Source organism: Plecotus auritus (genome assembly GCF_963455305.1).
Source record: "Plecotus auritus genome assembly, chromosome: 1".
NCBI classification, from domain to species: domain Eukaryota; kingdom Metazoa; phylum Chordata; class Mammalia; order Chiroptera; family Vespertilionidae; genus Plecotus; species Plecotus auritus.
Window position 1 is genome coordinate 82,374,982 of NC_137770.1, and position 22,340 is coordinate 82,397,321.

The 22,340-nt window shown below is 41.8% G+C and overlaps 1 protein-coding gene across 1 annotated transcript in view; it reads left to right on the plus strand.

The window, feature by feature from the left end:
• RPGRIP1 (RPGR interacting protein 1) overlaps positions 1-22,340 on the plus strand; it is a gene marked incomplete at both ends in the record, with an annotated part of 43,096 nt that overhangs the window by 3,815 nt on the left and 16,941 nt on the right. The window contains 4 exons of the mRNA XM_080648272.1: positions 1,611-1,795; positions 2,105-2,302; positions 4,650-4,788; positions 11,190-11,290. Coding sequence (XP_080504398.1) covers positions 1,611-1,795; positions 2,105-2,302; positions 4,650-4,788; positions 11,190-11,290 — 623 coding nt within the window. The remainder of the gene's footprint in view (positions 1-1,610; positions 1,796-2,104; positions 2,303-4,649; positions 4,789-11,189; positions 11,291-22,340) is intronic.

The window sequence follows — 22,340 nt, forward strand, 5'->3', positions numbered from 1 at the left end:
AGGTGGAAATCACCAGATGCTGTGGCCTCCAGAGTCGATGGCTGGGAACCCAACCCAGTCCATATGCCATGTACCGTTTTTTCACCTTTCCTGACCACGACACGACCATCATTCCAGCCAGTAACAATCCCTACTTTAGAGACCAGGCTCAGTTCCCAGTGCTTGTGACTTCTGACCTGGATCAATATCTGAGACGGGAGGCCCTGTCTATATACGTTTTTGATGATGAAGACTCGGAATCTGGCTCCTACCTTGGCAAAGTCCAAGTGCCCTTGCTGCCTCTTGCACAAAACAAATCCATTAAAGGTGGGAGTTCAAGGTTACTGCATTGTTATGGTCTTTTCCCAGTGTTGTCTTCCTGTCCTAATTCTAGTTTTCTTTGATTACTTGCTTGGAGCAGTCTCTCTTAAAACCTGCTGATAGGATTTTAGAATATTGTCAAAAGTGCAGACTTAGAGTTTCACTAGTCAGCGGAAACATTGGCTTCTTCTGCTTCAGCAACTAAAGCAAGATTCCCAAGTGGGTAGACCCACCAACCTGAAGTCATGCCTTTATTTCTGAACAAACATTTTCCAATTCTGTAATGCTTCCCAGTATTTGTCTTTACTTAAGAACGATTGTTTCTTAGTGCACATGACTAGATATCAGATTATAAACTGTCCTTAACACTCCCTCATAATTCTCTTCCTTCCTTTAAGTATTAGACACAAGTTAGCAAGAGTTCTATCTATACCACAACTAAGGGAAATTTCTTAAAAATACCCCCCCCAAATGGAGCTTAACTTCATACTACCTTACCCCCCCCCCCCCCCAATGGAGCTTAACTTCATACTACCTTACTTTACTTTCATACCCAGGGTTGTGGGGTGCACCTAGGAAGGGTCAACTCTCTGGAAGGGTGAGGCAGGGATATCCAAGCTCTCATTAAGAAGTGTGATGGATGCAGCCAGTATACCAACCATGTTTAATAAGCATCTGGATGTGCCAGGAAGTGTGTGAGGATTTTCTCCTCCCAATATCACAAGTGCTTTAAACAAACAAACAAACAAAAAGGCTGACACTTCTGCTCACAAGCCATCTTTTGCCAAAGAGGAGATAAAGTGTGAGTCATCTGTTAAATAAATCAGCATTACCAATCAGAAGTCTGGCCTTTGGGAAAAGCTATTTTGCTTAAGTTTCCTTGGCTTTTGTTATTTTAGAAATAAGGACCACTTGAGTATAGATAATGGTTTCCTTTGTATGCCTAAGGCATAGCAAGCATTTGGTAACAGCAATGATAACGTGATCCTGTTTATTGTCTGAGTGACTGATGACAAGCAAGCTCTTCCTATCCATACATCCTTTGACTATCCCTTCTTGAAACCTGGGGATACCCACCTTCCCCTCCAAATATTTTAAGGGAATATTAGAAGTAAATATTCTATGGAAACATAAATATTCAAGACCATTCTATGTTACTTCTGAGTGTACTGCATCATAATTATTTGATGAATGTTAATTGTAAACAATACGGTGAAATTTTAAAATGGAAGGAATAGACAAGGTGCTGATAAATGCTCACTTACCTATATCATTTGATCAGGTCTAATTAATGTCTGTGTGTCTCTCAGGTGATTTTAACCTCACTGACCCTGCTAGAAAACCCAATGGATCTGTTCAGGTACAGCTGGATTGGAAGTCTTGCTATCTATCTCCCGAGAGCTTCCTGAAACCAGAAGCTCAGACTGAGGAGAACGGCGCCAACCACAGCTTAGAGATCTCATCTGATGAGGAAAAGGCTTCCTTTCCCCCCCAGGTAGCAGACCTCCACCAATCCTATGGAGCATATTTGAAAAAAATAGTATTAAAATTGAAGGGAAAAAAAGTTCCTTCTGTGAATGTCATGTGTTCTGCAGACTTAATCAGCACCCTTCATAATCCGTGAGGCGTTTCATGGAGCCAAACACTGGATTTTATTGTGGGGAGAAGAAAGAGATGGCATCTCTCAGCTCTGTGACAGGAGAGACATGAAGTCTAATGCTAGCCTTCAAATTCCTTTCTTGAGAATCAAGGCTGTTACCTCTCATCTTATAAGGCTGTTTCTGCTCCTTTTATTCCGGACTAGGTGGTATCTGCTGAGATTCCCATCGAAGCTGACCAGTATCCAACCAAGAAAAAACCTCCTCAGGTGGGAGAAAGAAAGGAAAGGGAACACCAGGTTGCAAACTACTCAAGAAGAAAACATGGCAAAAGAACAGGCATCCAAGGGAAGAACAGAATGGAATATCTTAGTCGTAACTTCTTAAGTGGAAATACACTACAGGTAAGGCCTTAGACATCTGGAGAACGGAAATGTGGGTTGTAGTATCCCCAAATATATTATTCTCAGAGGAAAAAGCAGAAGCAAACACACAAGGTAAGCAATAATCATGGCCTTTTGTGACTACTACGTGTTTCCACAAACAAGTAGTTTAATAAACCTCTGGACTGTTCAATTCAATGTAACAGATTATGTAATCTGCAATTTTTGCTTAGAACTTTAGTACCACAGTTTTAACCAGTCCACTTCAACTGTAATTAAAACAAATTAAAAGGTAAGTATTGCCCTGGCTGGTGTGGTTCACGTGGTGGAACACATCCTGTACGTCGAAAGGTTACCAGTTTCACTCCCAGTCAGGGCACAGGCCCGGGTTCCGGGCTCGCTCTCTGATAGGGGGCATGGATCGGTGTCACTCTCTCTGTTTCTCTATCTGTCTCCCTGTCCGAGAAAGGAGGGGCGTTTATCTGAGGCGTCCCTTGAGATAAACTTTAACCGTGCAGGTGTTTGGACATTTAAAGTAGTTGCCAACAAAAAGACTATTTTATGCAGGCAGGACCGAGGCGGCATTTTCATATAACTATGACTGCCAGAGGAATTATGCCACACAAATAGTTACAGTTACAATTCACACAGCAATGTATTTTTCTTTAATCATTGCAGTGGGTACAAAGCTTATTAACACACAGCATACTGTTATTCACAAAATTCCTGGTGCCGTGGGTACAGGCTTAAAGGGAGCTGCCAAAATGTGGTTTCCTCTGGTGGCAGCAGCGGCGCCTTCTCTGGCTGGCTGATCAGGTCAGGCATGAAGTTCCTGCCTTCAGAGATCCCTGCGCACAGCCGGATCGATCTGAGGCCCCACCGTTCGTCTGTCTTTTGGCACCGAGTGGAGCTGAGCGAAGCGGGGAAGGGGGCTGCGCCCAACCTGAAGGCGATCAGCGAAGATAACTTCCAGCGATCAGAGCCACCAGCGCAGCGCAGGGATCAAAGCAATCAGCGATCCAGCAATGATCAACTCGAACGGTGTTCGGGAACCCTTTAAATAGCCTGTAATACCCACAGCAGTCCAGGGGGGAGTAGGGGATTCTGGTAGAAAATGCGTAACAAGATCTCAAGTTTAACATTAGTTTCAATGGATATATTAGTAAACAAAATTGTAAGCACTCGGTCACACTCTGGGGAGGGGAGGAGTATATGTCATCAGACATAAGGTTATCAGGGCAAGTCACTCTAAGTCAGCAGTCTAAGTTCAAATCCTCATCAATGGAATACACACGCTTCAGGGCAGTGGGGGATGTGTTCTTAATAACTCACTTTAAGTTTCAGGACAGTTAAATCTTTTAAAACCTTTTAAACATTTTTGGGCATTAAAACATTTTTAAACATTTCTATATTTTACTACAACACTCCCTCTCCCTCTCTCTCTAAAAATCAATTGGGAAAAAGAAGAACAAGTATTTATTGAACACATACTGAGTGCTTGATACTGCCTTTTCTTCATAGGAAAGTGGATTAAAGTTACTATGTAGCACCTAAAAATATGTACATAAAGGATTATAAATATGTGTTATATGATTTTATATTACACTAGGGGCCCGGTGCATGGATTCATGCACATTGAAAGGAAATTAATTAGAAGGTGGCCAGTGGGGTAGGACTGGGCACCGGGGCATGAAAGGCGTCTTCGGAGTGAGCAGGGTCCCTCTGGCAGGTGGGGTCCTGTGACCTGGCCTGTGGGATTGGGCCAAAACCAGCAGTCTGACATTCCCCGAGGGGTCCTGGAGTGTGAGAGGGCTGTTACTCAGCAGCTCCTGTGTTGAGCGTCTGCCCCCTGGTGGTCAGTGTGTGTCACACCTACCAGCTTAGCCTTTTATATATATAGATTATTATGTTATAACTAGAGGCCCATGGATTCATGCACCGGTGGGGTCCCTCGGCCTGGCCTGCGGGGATCAGGCTGAAACTGGCTCTCTCACATCCTCCGAGGGGTCCTGGGGTTGCGAGAGGGTGCAGGCTAGGCTGAGGGACCTCACTGGTGCACAATTGGGGCCGGAGAGGGACTGCAGGAGGGCTCCTGGGCCTGTCCGGCCTGTCTCGCCCAGTCCCGATTGGCCGGACCCCAGCAGCAAGCTAACCTACAAGACAGAGTATCGGCCCCCTGATGGTCAGTGCGCATCATAGCGACTGGTCGAACAGTCGAACGGTCAGACACTTAACATATTAGACTTTTATTATATAGGATAATTTGTATTGCATTAATTATATATTAATGTGATTATTAATTTTATTAAATAATTATAATTATACAATATAATTATATGTGATTTTATTTGTTGTATTTATTCTGTAGCAGGTAAACTACACTGAATGGAAATTCTCAGGCTTTAACATCTCCATAGATGATTATTTAAAGAATCAGCAAAAGGAAGAGGAAATGACATCATTCCCTTCAGCACTGATACAAAATGAAGCTCTCCATCCTGTAATTGGTATTGTCTTTTTAAAATCTGATTTTCCTATTTAATCATTGAATTATTTTATCAAGACAGTTACTTCTTCATCTTCATTGCTAAAGTTTTTATGGGAATTTAGTACTGAAGACCCTAGGCTTAGTTATATGTTACAGTGGGCTGGTTAGGCAAATTAAGGTTGGAATTCTCAAAGAAAGTAGTTTTCTATGTATTTAAAGCTAGCTATAGCCAGTTTAGTTACATAGCAATTATAAGATGTGAATCACTCCAAGGTCTTATGAATTATGGTTACAAAGAAATAGAAGGAGGAGCATAATTGGCTCATTTGTGATGTTAATCCAAATTTTTTGTTGTTGTTGATCCTTACCCAAGGATATTTTTTCCATTGCTTTTTTAGAGAGAGTGAAAGGAATGGATGGATGGAGGAATGGTGGGAAGGAGGGAGAGAGAGAGAAACATCAATGTGAGAGAGACACATCAATTGGTTACTGCCTTCTGCACATGCCCCGACCACAGGCTGACTAGCCACTGAGCCAAACCAATTAGTGCTCAAAATTTCTTTTTTTTTCCTATTTTATTCACTAGTTTATTTTGTTTTTTAGATTTAGTTGTTGATAGATAGGTATTTGTTGCCATTTGTTGTTCATATTTTTTATTTCTTTTTCTTCTTTTTCTTCTTTTTCTTCTTCTTCTTCTTCTTCTTCTTCTTCTTCTTCTTCTTCTTCTTTGTTTTGTTCTTCTTAAAGAATATCTTCAATATTTCATGTAATACTGGTTTGGTGGTGATGAACTCCTTTAGCTTTTTCTTGTCTGTGAAGCTCTTTATCTGACCTTCAATTCTAAATGATAGCTTTGCTGGGTAGAGTAATCTTGGTTGTAGGTCCTTGCTATTCATCACTTTGAATAATTCTTGCCACTCCCTTCTGGCCTGCAAAGTTTCTGTTGAGAAATCAGATGACAGTCATATGGGTACTCCTTTGTAGGTAACTAACTGCTTTTCTCTTGCTGCCTTTAAGATTCTCTCTTTGCCTTTAACCTTTGGCATCTTATCTAATAAAGGATTAATATGCAAATTGACCGTCACTCCAACATACAAGATGGTTGCCCCCATGTGCACACAAGATGGCCAGCAGGGGAGGGAAGTTGTGGGCAATCAGGCCAGCAGGGGAAGGCAGTTGGGAGGGACCAGGCCTGCAAGGGAGGGCAGTTGGAGGCAATCAGGCCTGCAAGGGAGGGCAGTTAGGGGTTACCGGGCCAGCAGGAGAGGGCAGATGGGGATGACCAGGCCTGCAGGGGAGGACAGTTAGGGGCAATCAGGCTGGCAGGGGAGTGGTTAAGGGGTGATCAGGCTGGCAGGCAGAAGCGGTTAGGGGCGATCAGGCAGGCAGGCAGGCGAGCGGTTGGGAGCCAGCAGTCCTGAATTGTGAGAGGGATGTCCCAGATTGGAGAGGGTGCAGGCTGGGCTGAGGGACACCCCTACCCCCTGTGCATGAATTTTGTGCACTGGGCCTCTAGTTTTAATTATAATGTGTCTTGGTGTGGGCCTCTGGGTTCATCTTGCTTTGGACTCTCTATGCTTCCTGGACATGTAAGTCTATTTCTTTAACCAGGCAGGGGAAGTTTTCTGTCATTATTTCTTCAAATAGTTGTTCAATATCTTGCTATCTCTCATCTCCTTCTGGCATTTCCATAATGCGAATGTTGGTATGCTTGAAGTTGTCCCAGAGGCTCCTTTCACTATCTTCATATTTTTAAATTATTTTTGCTCTTCTAATTGGATGTCTTTTGCTTCCTCATATTCCATATCATTGATTTGATTCTTGGACTCCTCTACTCTCCTGTTGAATCACTATAAATTATAATTTATTTCAGTTAGTGTATGCTTAATTTTTGACTGGTCCTTTTTCATGTCTTTGACTTTCTCACTAGATCCTTGAAAGTTTTATGAAGATCCTTGAGTAACCTTATAACCATGGTTTTTAACTCTGTATCCAGTAGTTTGCTTGCTTCCATTTATTTTATTTGTGATATGTTTCTTTGTCTCCCCATTTTGCTGCTTCCTTGTGTTTATTTCTATGTATTAGAAAGAGCTGCTATGTCTCCTGGAATTGGTAGAATGGCCTTGTGTAGTAGGTGCCCTGTAGGGCCCAGTGGCTCAGCATCCCCTGTCACTTAAGCTGGGCACTCTAGGTGCATCCCTGTGTGGTCTGTGTACACAGGCTTGTAGTTGAGCCTTGATTGTTGTTAATGTTACTGGGATGAGTTAACCTCCAGGACAACTGGCTGTGAGGACCAGCTTCAGCTACAGTGGGAGAGCTGCTGTGCAGGAAACACCCTTATGGAACAGGACTTGAGTCAGTGGGGCTTTGGTGCTCACTGAATCTGCCCCTTGAGTGTGTCACTTATGGATGTCTAGAGTTGTAACTGCTATGGTCTGAAGCTGTTTACTGAAAGCACTGGCTCTAGGGCCTCCAGGGAAGTGTAAAATCAGCCCTGCCTGGGGCCACCCTGTAGGAACTATTTGTATTGGGCTTGGAGGTGCCCAGTAAAGGCCCAGCTATGAAGCAAGGCAACTTGTGCTAGTACAGGGTCTTTGGCTTTTTATTTATAGGTGTGGGGCACGCTGACCCAGCTGCAGCTTGTTTGAGAGATTTTAGCAAAGTATGAAGCCAGAGAAAGGACAGGCCATTCATATGCAAAAGTTGCTGCAGATAGGTTGGGTGGGGCTGCAAATTGGATGAAGTGGGGTCTCAGGGAATCACTTGGGTGGAGAAAACATATATGGCTGCCATTCAGCTTTGGACTGGGGAGGTTCCAGCATAGGAACAATGTGCTGGGACCTCCGTCTGGGAGAAAGCCACCCTCCAGTTCCTGTCCCAATGCTAGATAATCCAATTCCTCCCCATATGTATCTGGGCCCCCCAGAGCCTCACCCTGGCGCTGGAACTCAGAGGAAGTGGGACCTTGTAGTTCAGTTCATGCTCCAGCCCTTTAAAAGAAATACCTGGGTCTCCAGCAGCCTCCGTGTCATTGAGCTCCAATCCCCACTGGTTTTTACAGCCTGTAGTTATGAGGACCTCTCTTTCCAGCTCTGGAATCCTGGTTTGGGGCTCTGGTGTGGGGCCGGGACCCCTTGCTCCTCACGGGGGCCTCTGCAGAGATGATCTCCCTCCTGATTTAAAAAACAATCTAGCCTGTTCTGTGCCTCTGCTTCTCCTACCAGTCTCAGTGTAATTTCTTCTTTACTTCTCTAGTTGTAGGACTTCCATTCAGCCAGCTTTCAGGTGGTTCTGAATGATGGTTGTTCTGTATTTTTGTTGTAATTTTGATGTGGTTGTGGAGGCAGTGGGTACAGGTGTTTACCTATACTGCCATCTTGGTTCTTTTTCCAAATTTCTTTTAAATTAAGGCAAGGCTTTTGTGTTACAGTGAGAAGTAGACATGATTTCAGGTTACATTTGTGGCAAACTAGCTCATTCAAACCAACTCTCCCATTGATGACAACTAAAAAGCTAAAGTTAAAAATAATAATTATAAAAATAAAAAGCTAAAGTTATATATTTTTAAAATCTTAATGTTTCTTAAAAGCATTAAAGAACCAATAAGAAAGGGAAGCCCAGCTGGCATGGCTCAGTGGTTGAGCGTTGACCTATGAACCAGGAGGCCACGACTTGATTCCTGGGCAGGGTACATGCCTGGGTTGCGGGCTCGATCCCCAGTGTGGGGCATGCAGGAGGCAGTTGACCCATGATTCTCTCTCATCATTGATGTTTCTTTCTCTCTCTCCCGCTCCCTTCCTCTCTGAAATAAATACAAATATTTTTAAGAGAGTGAGAGAGAGAGAGAATGACCAAACCTAGACCAGGGAATGATTAGAACTCAGAGAGGGTGAGCTGGAATTGCTTCAGCCCTGGGATTTTGATAGTCTAGAGGAAGTGGGGGCAAGATAGAAGCATGGTTTTGGTGGATTGTGGAGGTAGGGAAATGGGATATAGTCTGACTCTGGTGTCTGCCTAGGGCAGAATTTCCCACTCTGGTCTGGGTCCACAGAAGGCAGCACCTTTCTGAGTCTCTTCTGCTCTGAGAGGCAGATTTATGCTCTGGGCACTTGCAGGACTAAAGGGACAAGGGCAGACTCCATGCCCACCAGGATACCAGATATTGCAGTTATCAGACACAACCCCCATAACAACTGTGTTTACTATCCTCATGGAGATAAAACTGAACTTTAAAATTTCAGCAAGGAACTGGAGCTATGAAAATTGATATTATAAGTTTTTAAAAACATTTTGTTTTTAAATAATTTCAAATTTACATCAGAACTTCATGAACAAGACCAAAAAAATCACAGAAACCCTTCACACAAATTCATCAGTTTTATACTTTATACAACTTTTTACTTTATAATTTTTTCTGAAGCTTTTGAGAATACGTTGCAAACATCATGCCCCCTTAATTCTGTATATTTCAGTAAGAAAAAAATTATACAACCACAGTTTAAGTATCAAGTTTGCAAATTTAACATGGATACTTTATTTTATAACATCCAGTCCATTTTTGGAATTTGATAAATGTCCCAATAATGTCCATTGTAGTAGGCTCCCCCCTTATGTAATCTAGGATTATACATTGCATTTAGACATGTTTCTTTCGTTTCCTTTCATCTAAACCAGTTCCTAATTTTTTCTTTCTTTCATGATATTGACATTTTTGAAAATATAAGTGAGCTGTTCTGTGAAGTGTTCCTTCTCAATTTGAATTTGTCTGATATTTCTTCATAATTAGACTCAGGTCATGGATTTTTTTACAGGATTACTATAGAAGTAATATTGTGGCCTCACTGTATCACATTAGGAGGTACTTGGTGTCAGTTTGTCCCATTACTAGTGATGTTAACTTTGATTTCTTGGTTAAGAAAGCATCTGCCAGAATTTTCCATTATAAAGTTATCATTTTCCTTTGTAATTATTAAGTAACCTATGAGAAGATATTTTAAGACTATATAAATATCCTGTCCTCATCAAACATCAGCTAATACTTTTGGCATCCATTTATAGATTGTTGTTTTCCTAAATCAATTACACATTTTTTGCAAAATACATTGCAAATATCAATGTTAACCAATAGAAATTATAGAACTGCTAAATACAGAAATGTATGCCCTAGCCGGTGTGGCTCAGTTGGTTGGAGCATTGTACCATACACCAAAAGGTGCTGGTTCGATTCCCTGTCAGGGCACATACACCGGTTTTGGGTTTGATACCAGGTCCGGGTTCGTATGGGAGGCAACTGATCAGTGCTTCTCTCTCATGTGGATGTTTCTCTCTCCCCCTCTCCCTCTCTCCCTCTCACTCTCTCACCTTCTCTCTCTCTCTCCCCCTGTCTCCCCATCTCCCTTTCTCTATAATCAATAAACATGTCCTTGGGTGAGGATTGAAAAAACAAAGAACAGCCCAGTCTGGTGTTTCTAAGTGGTTAGAGCATTAGCCTAAGCACCAGAGGGCCGAGGGTTTGATTCCTGGTCAAGGGCACATACCTGGGCTGCAGGTTTGTTCCCTGCCCCTCCTCCCCCCTTTGGAGCCTTGTGGTAGGCAACCAGTTGATGTGTTTCTCTCACATCGATTTTTCTCTCCTTTCTCTTTCTCTCTGCTCCCCTCTCTTCTCCCTTCCACTCTCTAAATAACAATGGAAAAAATATCCTCACTCCTCTAGTGAGGATTAAAAAAAGAAGCAAATTATACACAACTGAAGTGAGAGCTGGTGAAAATATCCAGAGTAAAGCAAGGAGAGACAACAAGATGGAAAATACAAGAGAAGAAAAGAGCCATAAAAGATAAAGTGAGGGGGGAAAAAAAAAAAGATAAAATGAGGATGTACAAGGAGAAGAGAAAGGAGGGGACAAATGCAGTATTTAAAGTGATAATAACTGAGAGTTTCCCAGAACTAATAAAGATATTAAGGCCCGGGTCAGTGGTTGAGTGTTGACCCAGGAAGGTTTTTTTTTTTTTTTTTTTAAATATATTTTATTGATATTTTACAGAGAGGAAGGGAGAGGGATAGAGAGCTAGAAATATCGATGAGAGAGAAACATCGATCAGCTGCCTCCTGCACACCTCCCACTGGGGATGTGCCCGCAACCAAGGTACATGCCCTTGACCGGAATCGAACCCGGGACCCCTCAGTCCGCAGGCCGATGCTCTATCCACTGAGCCAAACCGGTTTTGGCGAGGAAGGTTTTTTTTTTAATAACCTTTACCAACTTGGGCTATTTGGGAGATTAAAGAAGACCACACTCTACAGTGGGCTGTATCACTGAGCATATAGTTCACTACTATTTGTGGCCTACATTACATAGAAAATAGAAAAAGAAAAAAAAAAGTTAAGCATATAGTTCACAACCTGGCAATTCTCTTCCTTAGCAGATAAGGAATCCTGTGAACGAGCTTCTGAGGTCAGTGAAGCACAGACTACAGACAGTGACGACATAGTGACACCCATACGTCAGAAATGTCCTAAGGCAGTAAGTACCTGGGTGGTCATTGAGTGGGTGACAAGATGGTAAATAATGACAGCTAGTGCGCCTAATGACCAGGCGTGTGAAGTTCAAGTCTAGTTTTAATGAGCCGGGTGGGGAATTTGAGTTATTGAGTTAAGTATACTGTACATTGAGAGTGAATAGAACTCTGTTGATGCAGTCAGATGAAAGGATCGTTATTCTCAATGTGATGTGAATGAGGACTTGCTTCCACACGTCTCTCTCCTGTTTGGATCCCTTGCCTGCCTTCTTCATTGTGTAGTGGATTCACCCCCAGCCTGCGTGAGGCCCCTTCCTTTAACTCCACCGAAGAAGACCGGGTTTACTTGGGGAGGTGGAGGCTGGAAGAGAGGAAGAGGTTCTTCCTGGGAGGGCTCAGAGGGATCATTCAGTTTCTGAAGTTTCCGACCCAACCTTTAAAACCTGTCATTACAATTAGTTATTCAACATTTCAGTCTCAAATCTCTTTAGGAACTAAGTGAGGATACACACACGCAACAATCATTGTGTTAGAATCTTGTGGTTTATACATGAGGTAGAAAACAATCACTCTCTCGAGCCACTAGGATGCTCCCTGGCAGGTTTGTAGGTCTCAGTGAACAGTTGTTGAATGAGTGACTGAATGAAAGATGAAAATCTCATTGAGGATTAGGAACTTCATTAGAAACAGTAAAGTATGGGTGACTTAGAATCAAGGGAGTAGATTATGTGATATAAACTCTAAGGTCTGCAAGAATCCAGAAAAAGGAAATTTTGTAGAGGTCAGAAAACTTACTTGAAAGTCAGAACCTGTACTGAGGATTTGCAGGAAAATGAAGGATATTGGAGTGGGGAGAAACAACTCAAAGTCTGTAGACTTAAACAGTGAATATGGCAAATAGTTATCTGTTTATTGAACTTTTATCTGTCATATCTCTTTTAGACATTATGTAATAAATGTCTTGAGAAATGTTTATAAGACAGATCAGAGCCACTGAATGTTAGAGCTAGACAACATCTCAGAGATAATAAAGGTGAACACGATTAAATGGTGTGTCTGGGATGACAGAACTCGTGAATGAAGGAGCCAGAACTCCAGTCAAGGTTTCTAAACCAGGCCACCTCAGATCAACACAAAAAGCAGCCCGATGGTCAGCACATTTTTGAACTACAAGGTAGACAGATTACATTAAAATATTACTCTAAATTAAAAGCTGCTAAATTAATCTCCTTTTAGAAAATCTTTGTGTACCCAAAAATGTTACTTGAGAAACTAAATATGAAAACTGAGCCTACCTAGCAAAAAAAGTTAGTGTGATTATTATCAAATTAAATTTACAACATAGACCTATATGTATTCAATCATGATTATATTTCAAAATAGCTAGACATAAAAGATTGAAAGAGTTGAAGGCCCAGATTTAATACTTGAACTCTGTCACCCTTCTGCCGGGAGTCAGCCCAGGTAATAGAGAAGGGAAGGAGTGCAGTTTAAGAGCATGGAGATTTGGTTCATGCAGAAGTGGTTTAGAGCCTGCTCTGCTGCTAAAATCTATGTAATGTTGGGGGAGTTATTTAACCTGGACTAGGCTTTGTTTCCTCATCTGTAAAGCATTAATATTAAGTATGCCTACTTTATAGTGAGGAGGCAAGATTTAAAGAAGGTGAGTGTAGTAAGAGTTCAGTACAATGCCTGAGACAAATTAAGCACTAAATGATAGAGATGATGATGGTGGTGATGTCAATAGTCTATTCTCTCTGAAATATTCTAGTTCTCAAGGTCAAGCTTTTATAATCTGAGGTGGTCCCTACAAAGAAGGACTAGGCCCTAAGGGGAGGGGATTAAAACAGGAGTGTCATTTCTCTTCTGCCTGCCAGGTCAATCCAGTAGGTTGAACAATACAACCTAAACAGGACCCTTCCAAAATGCCTTTTCCTTGTATCTCTCCCCCCACCCCCCCATATATTTTTATTGATTTTAGAGACAAAAGGAGAGAGATAGAAATATCAATGGTGAGAATCATTGATCGCTGCCTCCTGCACGTCCCACACTGGGAATGAAGCTCACAACTCGGGCATGTGCCCTGACCAGGAATTGAATCATGACTCCTGGTTCATGGGTCAGTGCTGAACCACTGAGCTATGTTGGCTGGGCACCTTATACTTCTAAAACAGTGAAACAATGACAATACATATGGATCTTTAACAGCCTTTCTTTGAGTCCAGAATTAGGACAGTTCCTGTGTTCACAGGATTGGTATGGTACCAATATAACTGGACAATCAGTGGGTTCATGCTGCCTGTCACTACTTGAGCCAATTAAGCAGAGACAGGGCTGAATCATATATGAGCTTAGATTCCAATACTGCTGGCAGTACGGTACAGCAGCAAGTCATCCACAAAAATCTGCTCTGCAACCCCCTCATAAGTCAGCTGTTTATATAGAGTAGGACAAAGATTACATGGGGAAGTAGGGATTATGGGCATGGGGAAGTAGGCTATGCAGGTTGGGGTGGGACTCCATTGTTTGGGCAACTAGGTTGTTAATCTTTCCATGATAACAGGCAGTTCTTGAATGAGAATGGACCACATTTAAAGGTTGACTCCCTGGTCCAAGGTTGACTCCCAGGTCCCAGGGGCACACAACTCCCAGCCAGGTCAGAATGCCCTTTCTTTAACCAACACAAGGCAATCACGGTTAACAGAGCATGATTAATATTTCCCATAACTATAGCTAGTCCCCAGTGTTCTATCTTTGCCCCATTTCTAAAGGCCCTCTGTACTTATCTTCTCCCTAAGAATCCCCAAGACATTATCTCAATAGCAAACGTGGTTTCCTCCAGATGGAGTCCCATTCCTGGTCCCAGGAAGCAATCTCCCACTCCGAGTGGACCATAGAAAACGTTTCCCTCCCCGTCCTAACAGCTGCTAATGAGAAGGGAGCAATCACTTACATTTGCTCCATGGCCTCGGGTTACTGTCTTTCAGCTGTAGTGTCTATCAAAAACCTCAAAGTTTATTCTCTTTCCTTATACTCTTTTTTTTTTTTTAATATATTTTATTGATTTTTTACAGAGAGAAAGGGAGAGGGATAGAGAGTTAGAAACATCGATGAGAGAGAAACATCGATCAGCTGCCTCCTGCACACCTCCCACTGGGGATGTGCCCACAACCAAGGTATGTGCCCCTGACCGGAATCGAACCTGGGACCCTTCAGTCCGCAGGCTGACGCTCTATCCACTGAGCCAAACCGGTTTTGGCTTTCCTTATACTCTTAATTTCAGGTGTGGAGGATGTCCTGACCCCTTATATATGCTAGCTAATTAATTGTAGTAACTCTGCCCCCCAGCCAAATCAGCTATCACACCTGAACTAATAAACTGAGGGGAACTGCCTGTCTGATACTAATGCTGCCCGCATAACTAACTACTCTTAGGGTTTCTGCAGCAAATTCAAATGAGTTAGTATATACAGTGGTCAGTGTGATTTATTTATTTTTTATTTTATTTTATTTTATTAATTAATTAATTTATTTATTCATTTTTATTAAGGTATTATATGTGTACATATCTTACCATTTCTCCCCCCCCCCCCCCCGTTTAGTGTGATTTAATATTACTAATTGTATATATTTTTCTTCTGTTTGGTCCCAATAAAATTATATAATGCAACTAGCTCATGTAAAGGACTCTGGGTCAAATTAAAATATGGAACCATGTCTTAGTCAATCTGGGCTGCTATAATGAAATAGCAGAGACTGGGTGGCTTAGAAACAACAGCAGTTTATTTCACAGAGTTCTCAAGGCTACAAGTCCAAGATCAGGGTGCCAGCCTGGTCAGATTTTGGCGAGGATCCTCTTCCATGATGCAGACTGTCAACTTCTTATTGTATCTTCACAAGGCAGAAGGGTAATGAGCTAGATCTGACCTCTTCGAATAAGGGCACTAATCTCATTCATGAGGGCTTCACCCTTGTGATCTAATTATCTCCCAAAGGCTCTATCTCCAAATACCATCACATTGGGATTAGGGTTTTGTTTGTTTGTTTGTTTTTTATTAATCCTTATCCAAGGGTATTTTTTTCCATTGATTTTTTTTTAGAGAGAGTGGAAGGGAGTGGAGGGAAAGGAGAGAGAGAGAGAAAGAGATAAGGAAAGGAAAGAGGGAGAAACACCAGTATGAGAGAGACACAATGACTGGTTGCCTCCTGCATGCACTCCGACCCAGGCCAGGGACTAGAACTTGAAACTCAGGTATGTGCCCTTAACCGGAAATCAAACCTGAGACCCTTCCATGCATGGGCCAACACTCTACAACACTCTAACCACTATGCCAGCCAGGGCAGGATTAGGGTTTTAATATATGACTTTTAAATATATATATATATATGTATAGTTATTATTATTATTATTTTATTTTTATTGATTTCAGAGAGGAAGGGAGAAGTAGAGAGAGACAGAAACATCAATGATGAGAGAGAACCATTGATTGGCTCCCTCCTGCATGCCCCGCACTGGGGATTGAGCCCACAACCGGGTGTATGCCCTGACCAGGAATCAAACCATGACCTCCTGGTTCATAGGTCAATGCTCAACCACTGAGCCACACAAGCTGGGCTTAATATATGACTTTTGAGGCAGTACATACATTCAGTTCATAACAAACCATATGAAATTTTCATTTTTATAGATAAAAATATTGTGTTTCATATGGTACTACCTAATAGAAATGAATAAAGCCTTCATATGTAACTGGCTCAAGTGTTAATCTTATTCATCCTCCTAATTCAGAATTTGTTATCAGAATAAACTTAATGTAGTTTGCATAAATATGGGCTTCTGATCATCTGCTATAGGTTTATTTGCAAGTTAAAAATTTATTAAATTACACAAGTAAGGTAAGACTACATTTTTTCCTTTAAAACTAGAATATTACAGATAAAGCTAAATCTCTTTTGACCACTACTTATAATCCCTGCTGTTGCTTCTGCCTCCTGACCCCTGCAAAGAAAATTATTGTTTTGAACTTGGGGTGTATCTTTTCAGATTTTAAAGGACTTTAGCATTCATATTGTTTTGTATTTGTCTTTATGCTTTCAAATAAATGACATTAAACTGTACATATTATTTTTAAAAAACTATTTGGAATAATTATAGATTTACAAATAGTTGCAAAAATATGTACAGGGAGGTGCCATATACTCTTCACTCAGTTTCCCCCGTTTTTTAAATGCATATTATTCTGAAACGTTCATTTTCCAGTCAGTAATGTTTGGTAGTCTATCCATGTTGAATTTAGTTTTTCTATTTAATTTCTCTTAAATACTGATCAGTATGCCATTACATTAATAGGTGACCTTTTACTTAGACCTCCATGTGTAATGCTGCTTGAGCTAAAATGCTATGTGCTTGGCTTGATATTTATTAACGCACCAAATCCTCACAACAACCCTGTCCGTTGTTTGCTCCTTGTTTGCCAGGCTCTCTTTCCCCCCCCAAAAATGTTTAGCAGCTTTAGTCATATAGCCCCAAAGTGGAAACATTAATGTATTGATCAATAAGAGGATGAATAAACAAACTGTGGTAGATTCCCACAATGTTGCCAGGCTCTCTTCACACATAATGATGAATAAGACAGAACTGGTCCATTCCCTCTTTTTTTTTTTTTTTTAATCTAAATTTTTTATTGATTTCAGAGAGGAAGGGAGAGGGAGAGACAGATAGAAATGTCAATGATGAGAGAGAATCATTGATTGGCTGCCTCCTGCACGCCCCACACAGGGGATCAAGCCTGCAACTTGAGCATGTGCCTTGACCAGGAATCAAACTGTGACGTCCTGGTTCATAGGTCAATGCTCAACCACTGAGCCACACTGGCAGGAGCCCCATATTGGTTCTTATGGCTAGTTGAATAATTAAAATGACAGGAGAAAATCATGTTTTAATATATACACACAGGAAATTCACATAAGCATGAAAATTCTAAAACAGTAAGGCAGAATAAGGTGTGTATGTCATTCTGGATTAAGGAGAAGGAGATAACAGTCTGGGACTTGAAAGTGAAATAAGGCAATTCACAGTGACTTGAAAAGAGTTAACGTCTCTAATGGGCCATCTAGAGACAATGGGTCAGAGAGAGGACTTTGATCCAAAGGGGCCTGCTAGGTTCCTCCCTATCTACCATACTGGTTAATATTGTACTGTGGTCATCTATGGTGGTAATTCTTCTGGGACAGGCCTTCTATCTCAAATGCTTTTTATTTTTATTTATTTATTAAAAAAAATACTTTTTTATTGATTTTTTACAGAGAGGAAGGGAGAGGGATAGAGAGTTAGAAACATCGATGAGAGAGAAACATCGTTCAGCTGCCTCCTGCACACCCCCTACTGGGGATGTGCCCGCAACCAAGGTACATGCCCTTGACCGGAATCGAACCCGGGACCCTTCAGTCCGCAGGTCAATGCTCTATTCACTGAGCCAAACTGGTTAGGGCTCAAATGTTTTTTAGATATTTTTGGGGAAGGTCATTGATTCTTCCCGAGTCTTCTGTTTCTTTTCTAAATTAAATTGGGTGACATTGGTTAATAGGAGCATATAGGTTTCAGGTGTAGATTTCTATGATACAAGATCTGTATATTGCACTGCCTGTCCACCACCCAAAGTAAATCTTCCATCACCATACATTAGGCCCCCTTCACTCCCCACCCACCAACTTCCCTCTGCAACCACCACACTGCTGTTTGTGTGCAAAGTTTCAGTTATATTTCCCATATATTGTTATCGGAAGAGGGACCTGGCCCTTAGGGGGTCTGCTTACGACCAGTTGGTAGTGTGTGGGTTCTTGACTTCATGCAGGAAAATGTTCACAGCAGGAGTTCATGTGAATTTTAGAGCATGTTTATTAAAGCTGGGGACAGGGAGGGAAAGAGAGAGAGAGAAGAGGGAGATGAGAGAGATGAGAAAGAAAAGCATAGGCTGCCTCTTGCACACACCCCAACAAGGGATCAAACACGCAACCTGGCTACGTGCCCTGACTGGAAATCTAGCCCGCCACCTTCTAGTGTAGTACTGGACAACACTTCAACTAACTGAGCCACACTAGCCAAGGCCAGTCCCTTCCCTCTTTTTTTTTCTTTTTTTAAAAATATATTTTATTGACTTTTTACAGAGAGGAAGAGAGAGGGATAGAGAGCTAGAAACATCAATCAGCTGCCTCCTGCACACCTCCCACTGGGGATGTGCCCGAAACCAAGGTACATGCCCCTGACGGGAATCGAACCTGGGACCCTTCACTCCACAGGCCAAAGCTCTATCCACTGAGCCAAACTGGTTAGGACTGGTCCCTTCCCTCTTGAATCTTACCTTCTACTGAGGGAAAACAAGTATAAATCAGCGAACAAATAAACCAGATATTTGCTGATTTTAAATACTATGAAGAAAATAAATAGGCATGGCTCAGTGGTTGAGTGTTGACCTATGAACCCGGAGATCAAGGTTCAATTCCTGGTCAGGGTACATGCCTGGGTTGCGGGCTCAACCCCACTGTGGGGCATGCAGGAGGCAGCTGATCGGTGATTCTCTCTCATCATTGATGTTTCTATCTCTTCCTCTCCCTTCATCTCTAAAACCAATAAAAATGTATTTTCAAATATGTACATATTTTTTTAAAAGAAAACAAATAAGGTGACAATAGATAGCAATGAGAGGGGTTGGGTTAGGTAAGGCATAGTGAGGAAAGACTGCTTTGAGGAGGAGACATTTGAACTGAAGCCAAGCTTTGTAAATGAGCCTTGAGAGGAACAAATGACCATAACTGGCTTTTAAAGAATTTGTCTTCTGATCTGTAAACAGAGCAACTGCACCAGGGCTTTGTCACTTTCATTTCTGTGCCACCAGTTACCTACAGTAAAAGAGGAAGGGGGTAGGGCAGAATAATGCCGCAGTAACAACCTTATTCATGTGTCTCTGTATATTTGCCAAATGTTTTTGTGAGACAGATTCCTATGAATGGAACTGCTGGTTTTAAAAGGAATTGTGCACTTGAAAATTTCACGAATGCCGCAAAATTATCATCCCCCCAATTATACCAATTTGTACTCTCACACTACAGTGGCCTCTTTCTCACAGTATTACCAACAATATCCCCCCACCATTCTTAATTCCTAACTTTAATAAATAAGAGTGTTTGTAAGGGAAGGAGTCAAAACTAATTTTGAAAATTACTTAGGTCTAGGTGCATGGAGAGGAAACAAATTAGGGGCATGCTAAATACTGGGACTAAAGAGGTCAGTGAAACAGACTTGAGGTCCTAGAACTCGTGGAGCTTAGTCTATGAAGTGCTCTCCAACAGAATTATAATGTGAGCTACAAATGTAATTAAAATTTTTCTAGTGGCCACATTAAAAGTGTAAAAAGAAACAAGTAAAATTTTTGAAAAGATAAATTTAAAAATGTATTTTATTTGACCTACTGGTAAATATCCGAAGTGTCATTATTTCAACACGAAGCCAATAGGAAAAACTGCAGGAACCCCTTTCACATCCCACGTGGTTCAGGGTTCAGGGTTCAGATTCTGGAGGAGGCCACACACAAATGAAAGAGACTAGAAAAATAGTAATTTGGTGATATTGGGGGCCAGGCAGCAGCCCACCTCTAGAGGGAGGACTACTCTCACTCTGGCCTTGCAATCCCTTTTATTAAGGTTTGGGATCCACCCATAGCCAGTAATAGCCAGTCAGCAAGGATTTACATAAGATTAACATGTGGAAGTTGCTTCAGCTACCAATGTCTCAATCAGAGGACAATGGGTGACTTCCGACATCTCCCCCGTTTCTTTTCTTTAAAAAAAAATCTTGCATCTGCAGACTAGAAATAAACATATAAGAACAAAAAATGAGACAAGCAATAATGGTTATGCTGAGAGGCAAATGAATCAGTCTATAGTAAGTAAGTTTCTTTCTGGGACAACAGTTCTTTTGAGTCCCAATTTCAATGTCAAACAGTTCCTTATGTGTACATGTCAGCAATGATATTTCAGTTTTGGATGGTGGACAAATGGTGGCAATGCAGGTCCGACCCTCTCTGGTTTGGTCCTGGGCAACCTGCAGCGACGCACAGCTGCTGACTGCTAGTATGGCAAGGCGTCGTCAGCGTCTTCCATCTCTGGACTGTTTCTCCTCTTGTCTTCATGGCTGGAGCAGTCCTGTCAATTCCTCTGTGTTGCAGGAATTCACATGGTCTTAGAGGTGTTTTCTGAAAATATACAAACATATTCTCAACCAAAAGTTAATAAAGGAATATTTTCTATAAATTGGTCTTGGGATCCTTTTTATTTTTGCCCAAACAATTTTCCTTTGGCTTGTTTTGACACCATGTGTGTTTTTCATGGGTGTCGTGCTGTTAGTATTACAAATGAAAATTAATTTTCTAAAGTAAAATTTTCTAGATGTAATTTACTTACAGTATATTTTTCCTTACATGATATTTTTCCACTATCCCCCCTCCCTTTTTTTTTTTTTTTTTGATTAATGGAGGCTTTTGGAAATTTTATAATGCAGTCTTGATAACTTTAAATTTTAATTTTTTAAACAAAAATATGACTGCTTTAGATTCATTGCATGTTAAGCAATTTTACCATGAGATGAACTACCAATATAAATTTTAGTTAATACTTTAGAAACAGCTTTTTGTCCAGTACAATTAATTTTTCTTGAATATTCACTTATTTCAATTAGCCAATTTAAATTAACTTGAAAACTTGACTACTATTTTACTGTCAAATTTAATACTCTAACAACAATCTTAGTTTACCCTGTAAATATTAGTGGAAAGGATTATTTGCATTCTTTTTTTTTTTTTTTTAGAATTTTTTTTTTAAAATATATTTTATTGATTTGTTACAGAGAGGAAGGAAGAGGGATAGAGAGTTAGAAACATCGATGGGAGAGAAACATCGATCAGCTGCCTCCTGCACACCTCCCACTGGGGATGTGCCCGCAACCAAGGTACATGCCCTTGACCGGAATCGAACCTGGGACCCTTCAGTCCGCAGGCCGACGCTCCATCCACTGAGCCAAACCGGTTTCGGCAATATTTGCATTCTTGAGTAGGCCCTGAGCAGTCCTGATGCTAGGCTGGATTTAGATATAGGGCAGCTGCTGTTGGCCAAGTCTCTGTCTGTTGCCTGGGTCCCAATCTGAGCTGGGCGTGGGAAGGGAAGCAGCCATGGGGGCAGGAGACCTCCCTCAGAAGGGGTGAGGGTTCAGACCCCTGCAAGGTTGGGGGGTGAGGGTCTGTGCCCCACCTCTGTTGACCCCCAAGTTCTCTCCTGATGGCCCCTCTGCAACTGTGCCTGTCTTAGGTTGTTCTTTCCCTGAGGAATCTTACCCGTCTCTGGCTAACCAGCCATCCTCCGGGGCCAAGCAGGGTGATGTGAGGTCCAGTTCTGTCTCCTTGGTAGCCTATGCCCCCGTGGCCTACACGCCCAACACCTGCCTTGGGATCCCCTCGCCTGCTGGTGGGGCCCAGCACTTATCACATATCTCGGGGAACCCAGGTTTCTTCTCCAGGGAGGGCCCAGCTCACATCATTGGGCGAGAGACAGATCCATGGTACCAGCCACCACGAGGCTTCAACCTCAGCATGAACAGAAAGCTCAGGCAACAGCCGTGGGCAATTGGATTGTGAGAAGAGGGTCCCTCTTGGCAAAAAGGGCAAGAGCGGCCAATATAGAATGCTCTGGTACCTTCCCAGGTGGCCCTCTATACAGTGGAAGGGATTAAATCCTTTCATGTCCTTTTTAAATTGCTGCCAGACATTCAAAGAATTAGTTGGTAAGTTTGTTTGGGGTAATTGTACAATATGCTGTTGTAAAATATCAAAAATTATAATGACATTGTAGAATAATATGTAAGGATATTCTTTGCTCTAGGCCATGGCAATTCAATTTCAAACTGGCTGTCAATTTCTTTTCGTATAGACAAGGTCTTAGTTACATTTTCTGCACCTCTCCCAGGGAGCAAGTAGTGATAGTCCCTTCCTTTGGTGTCCACACAAG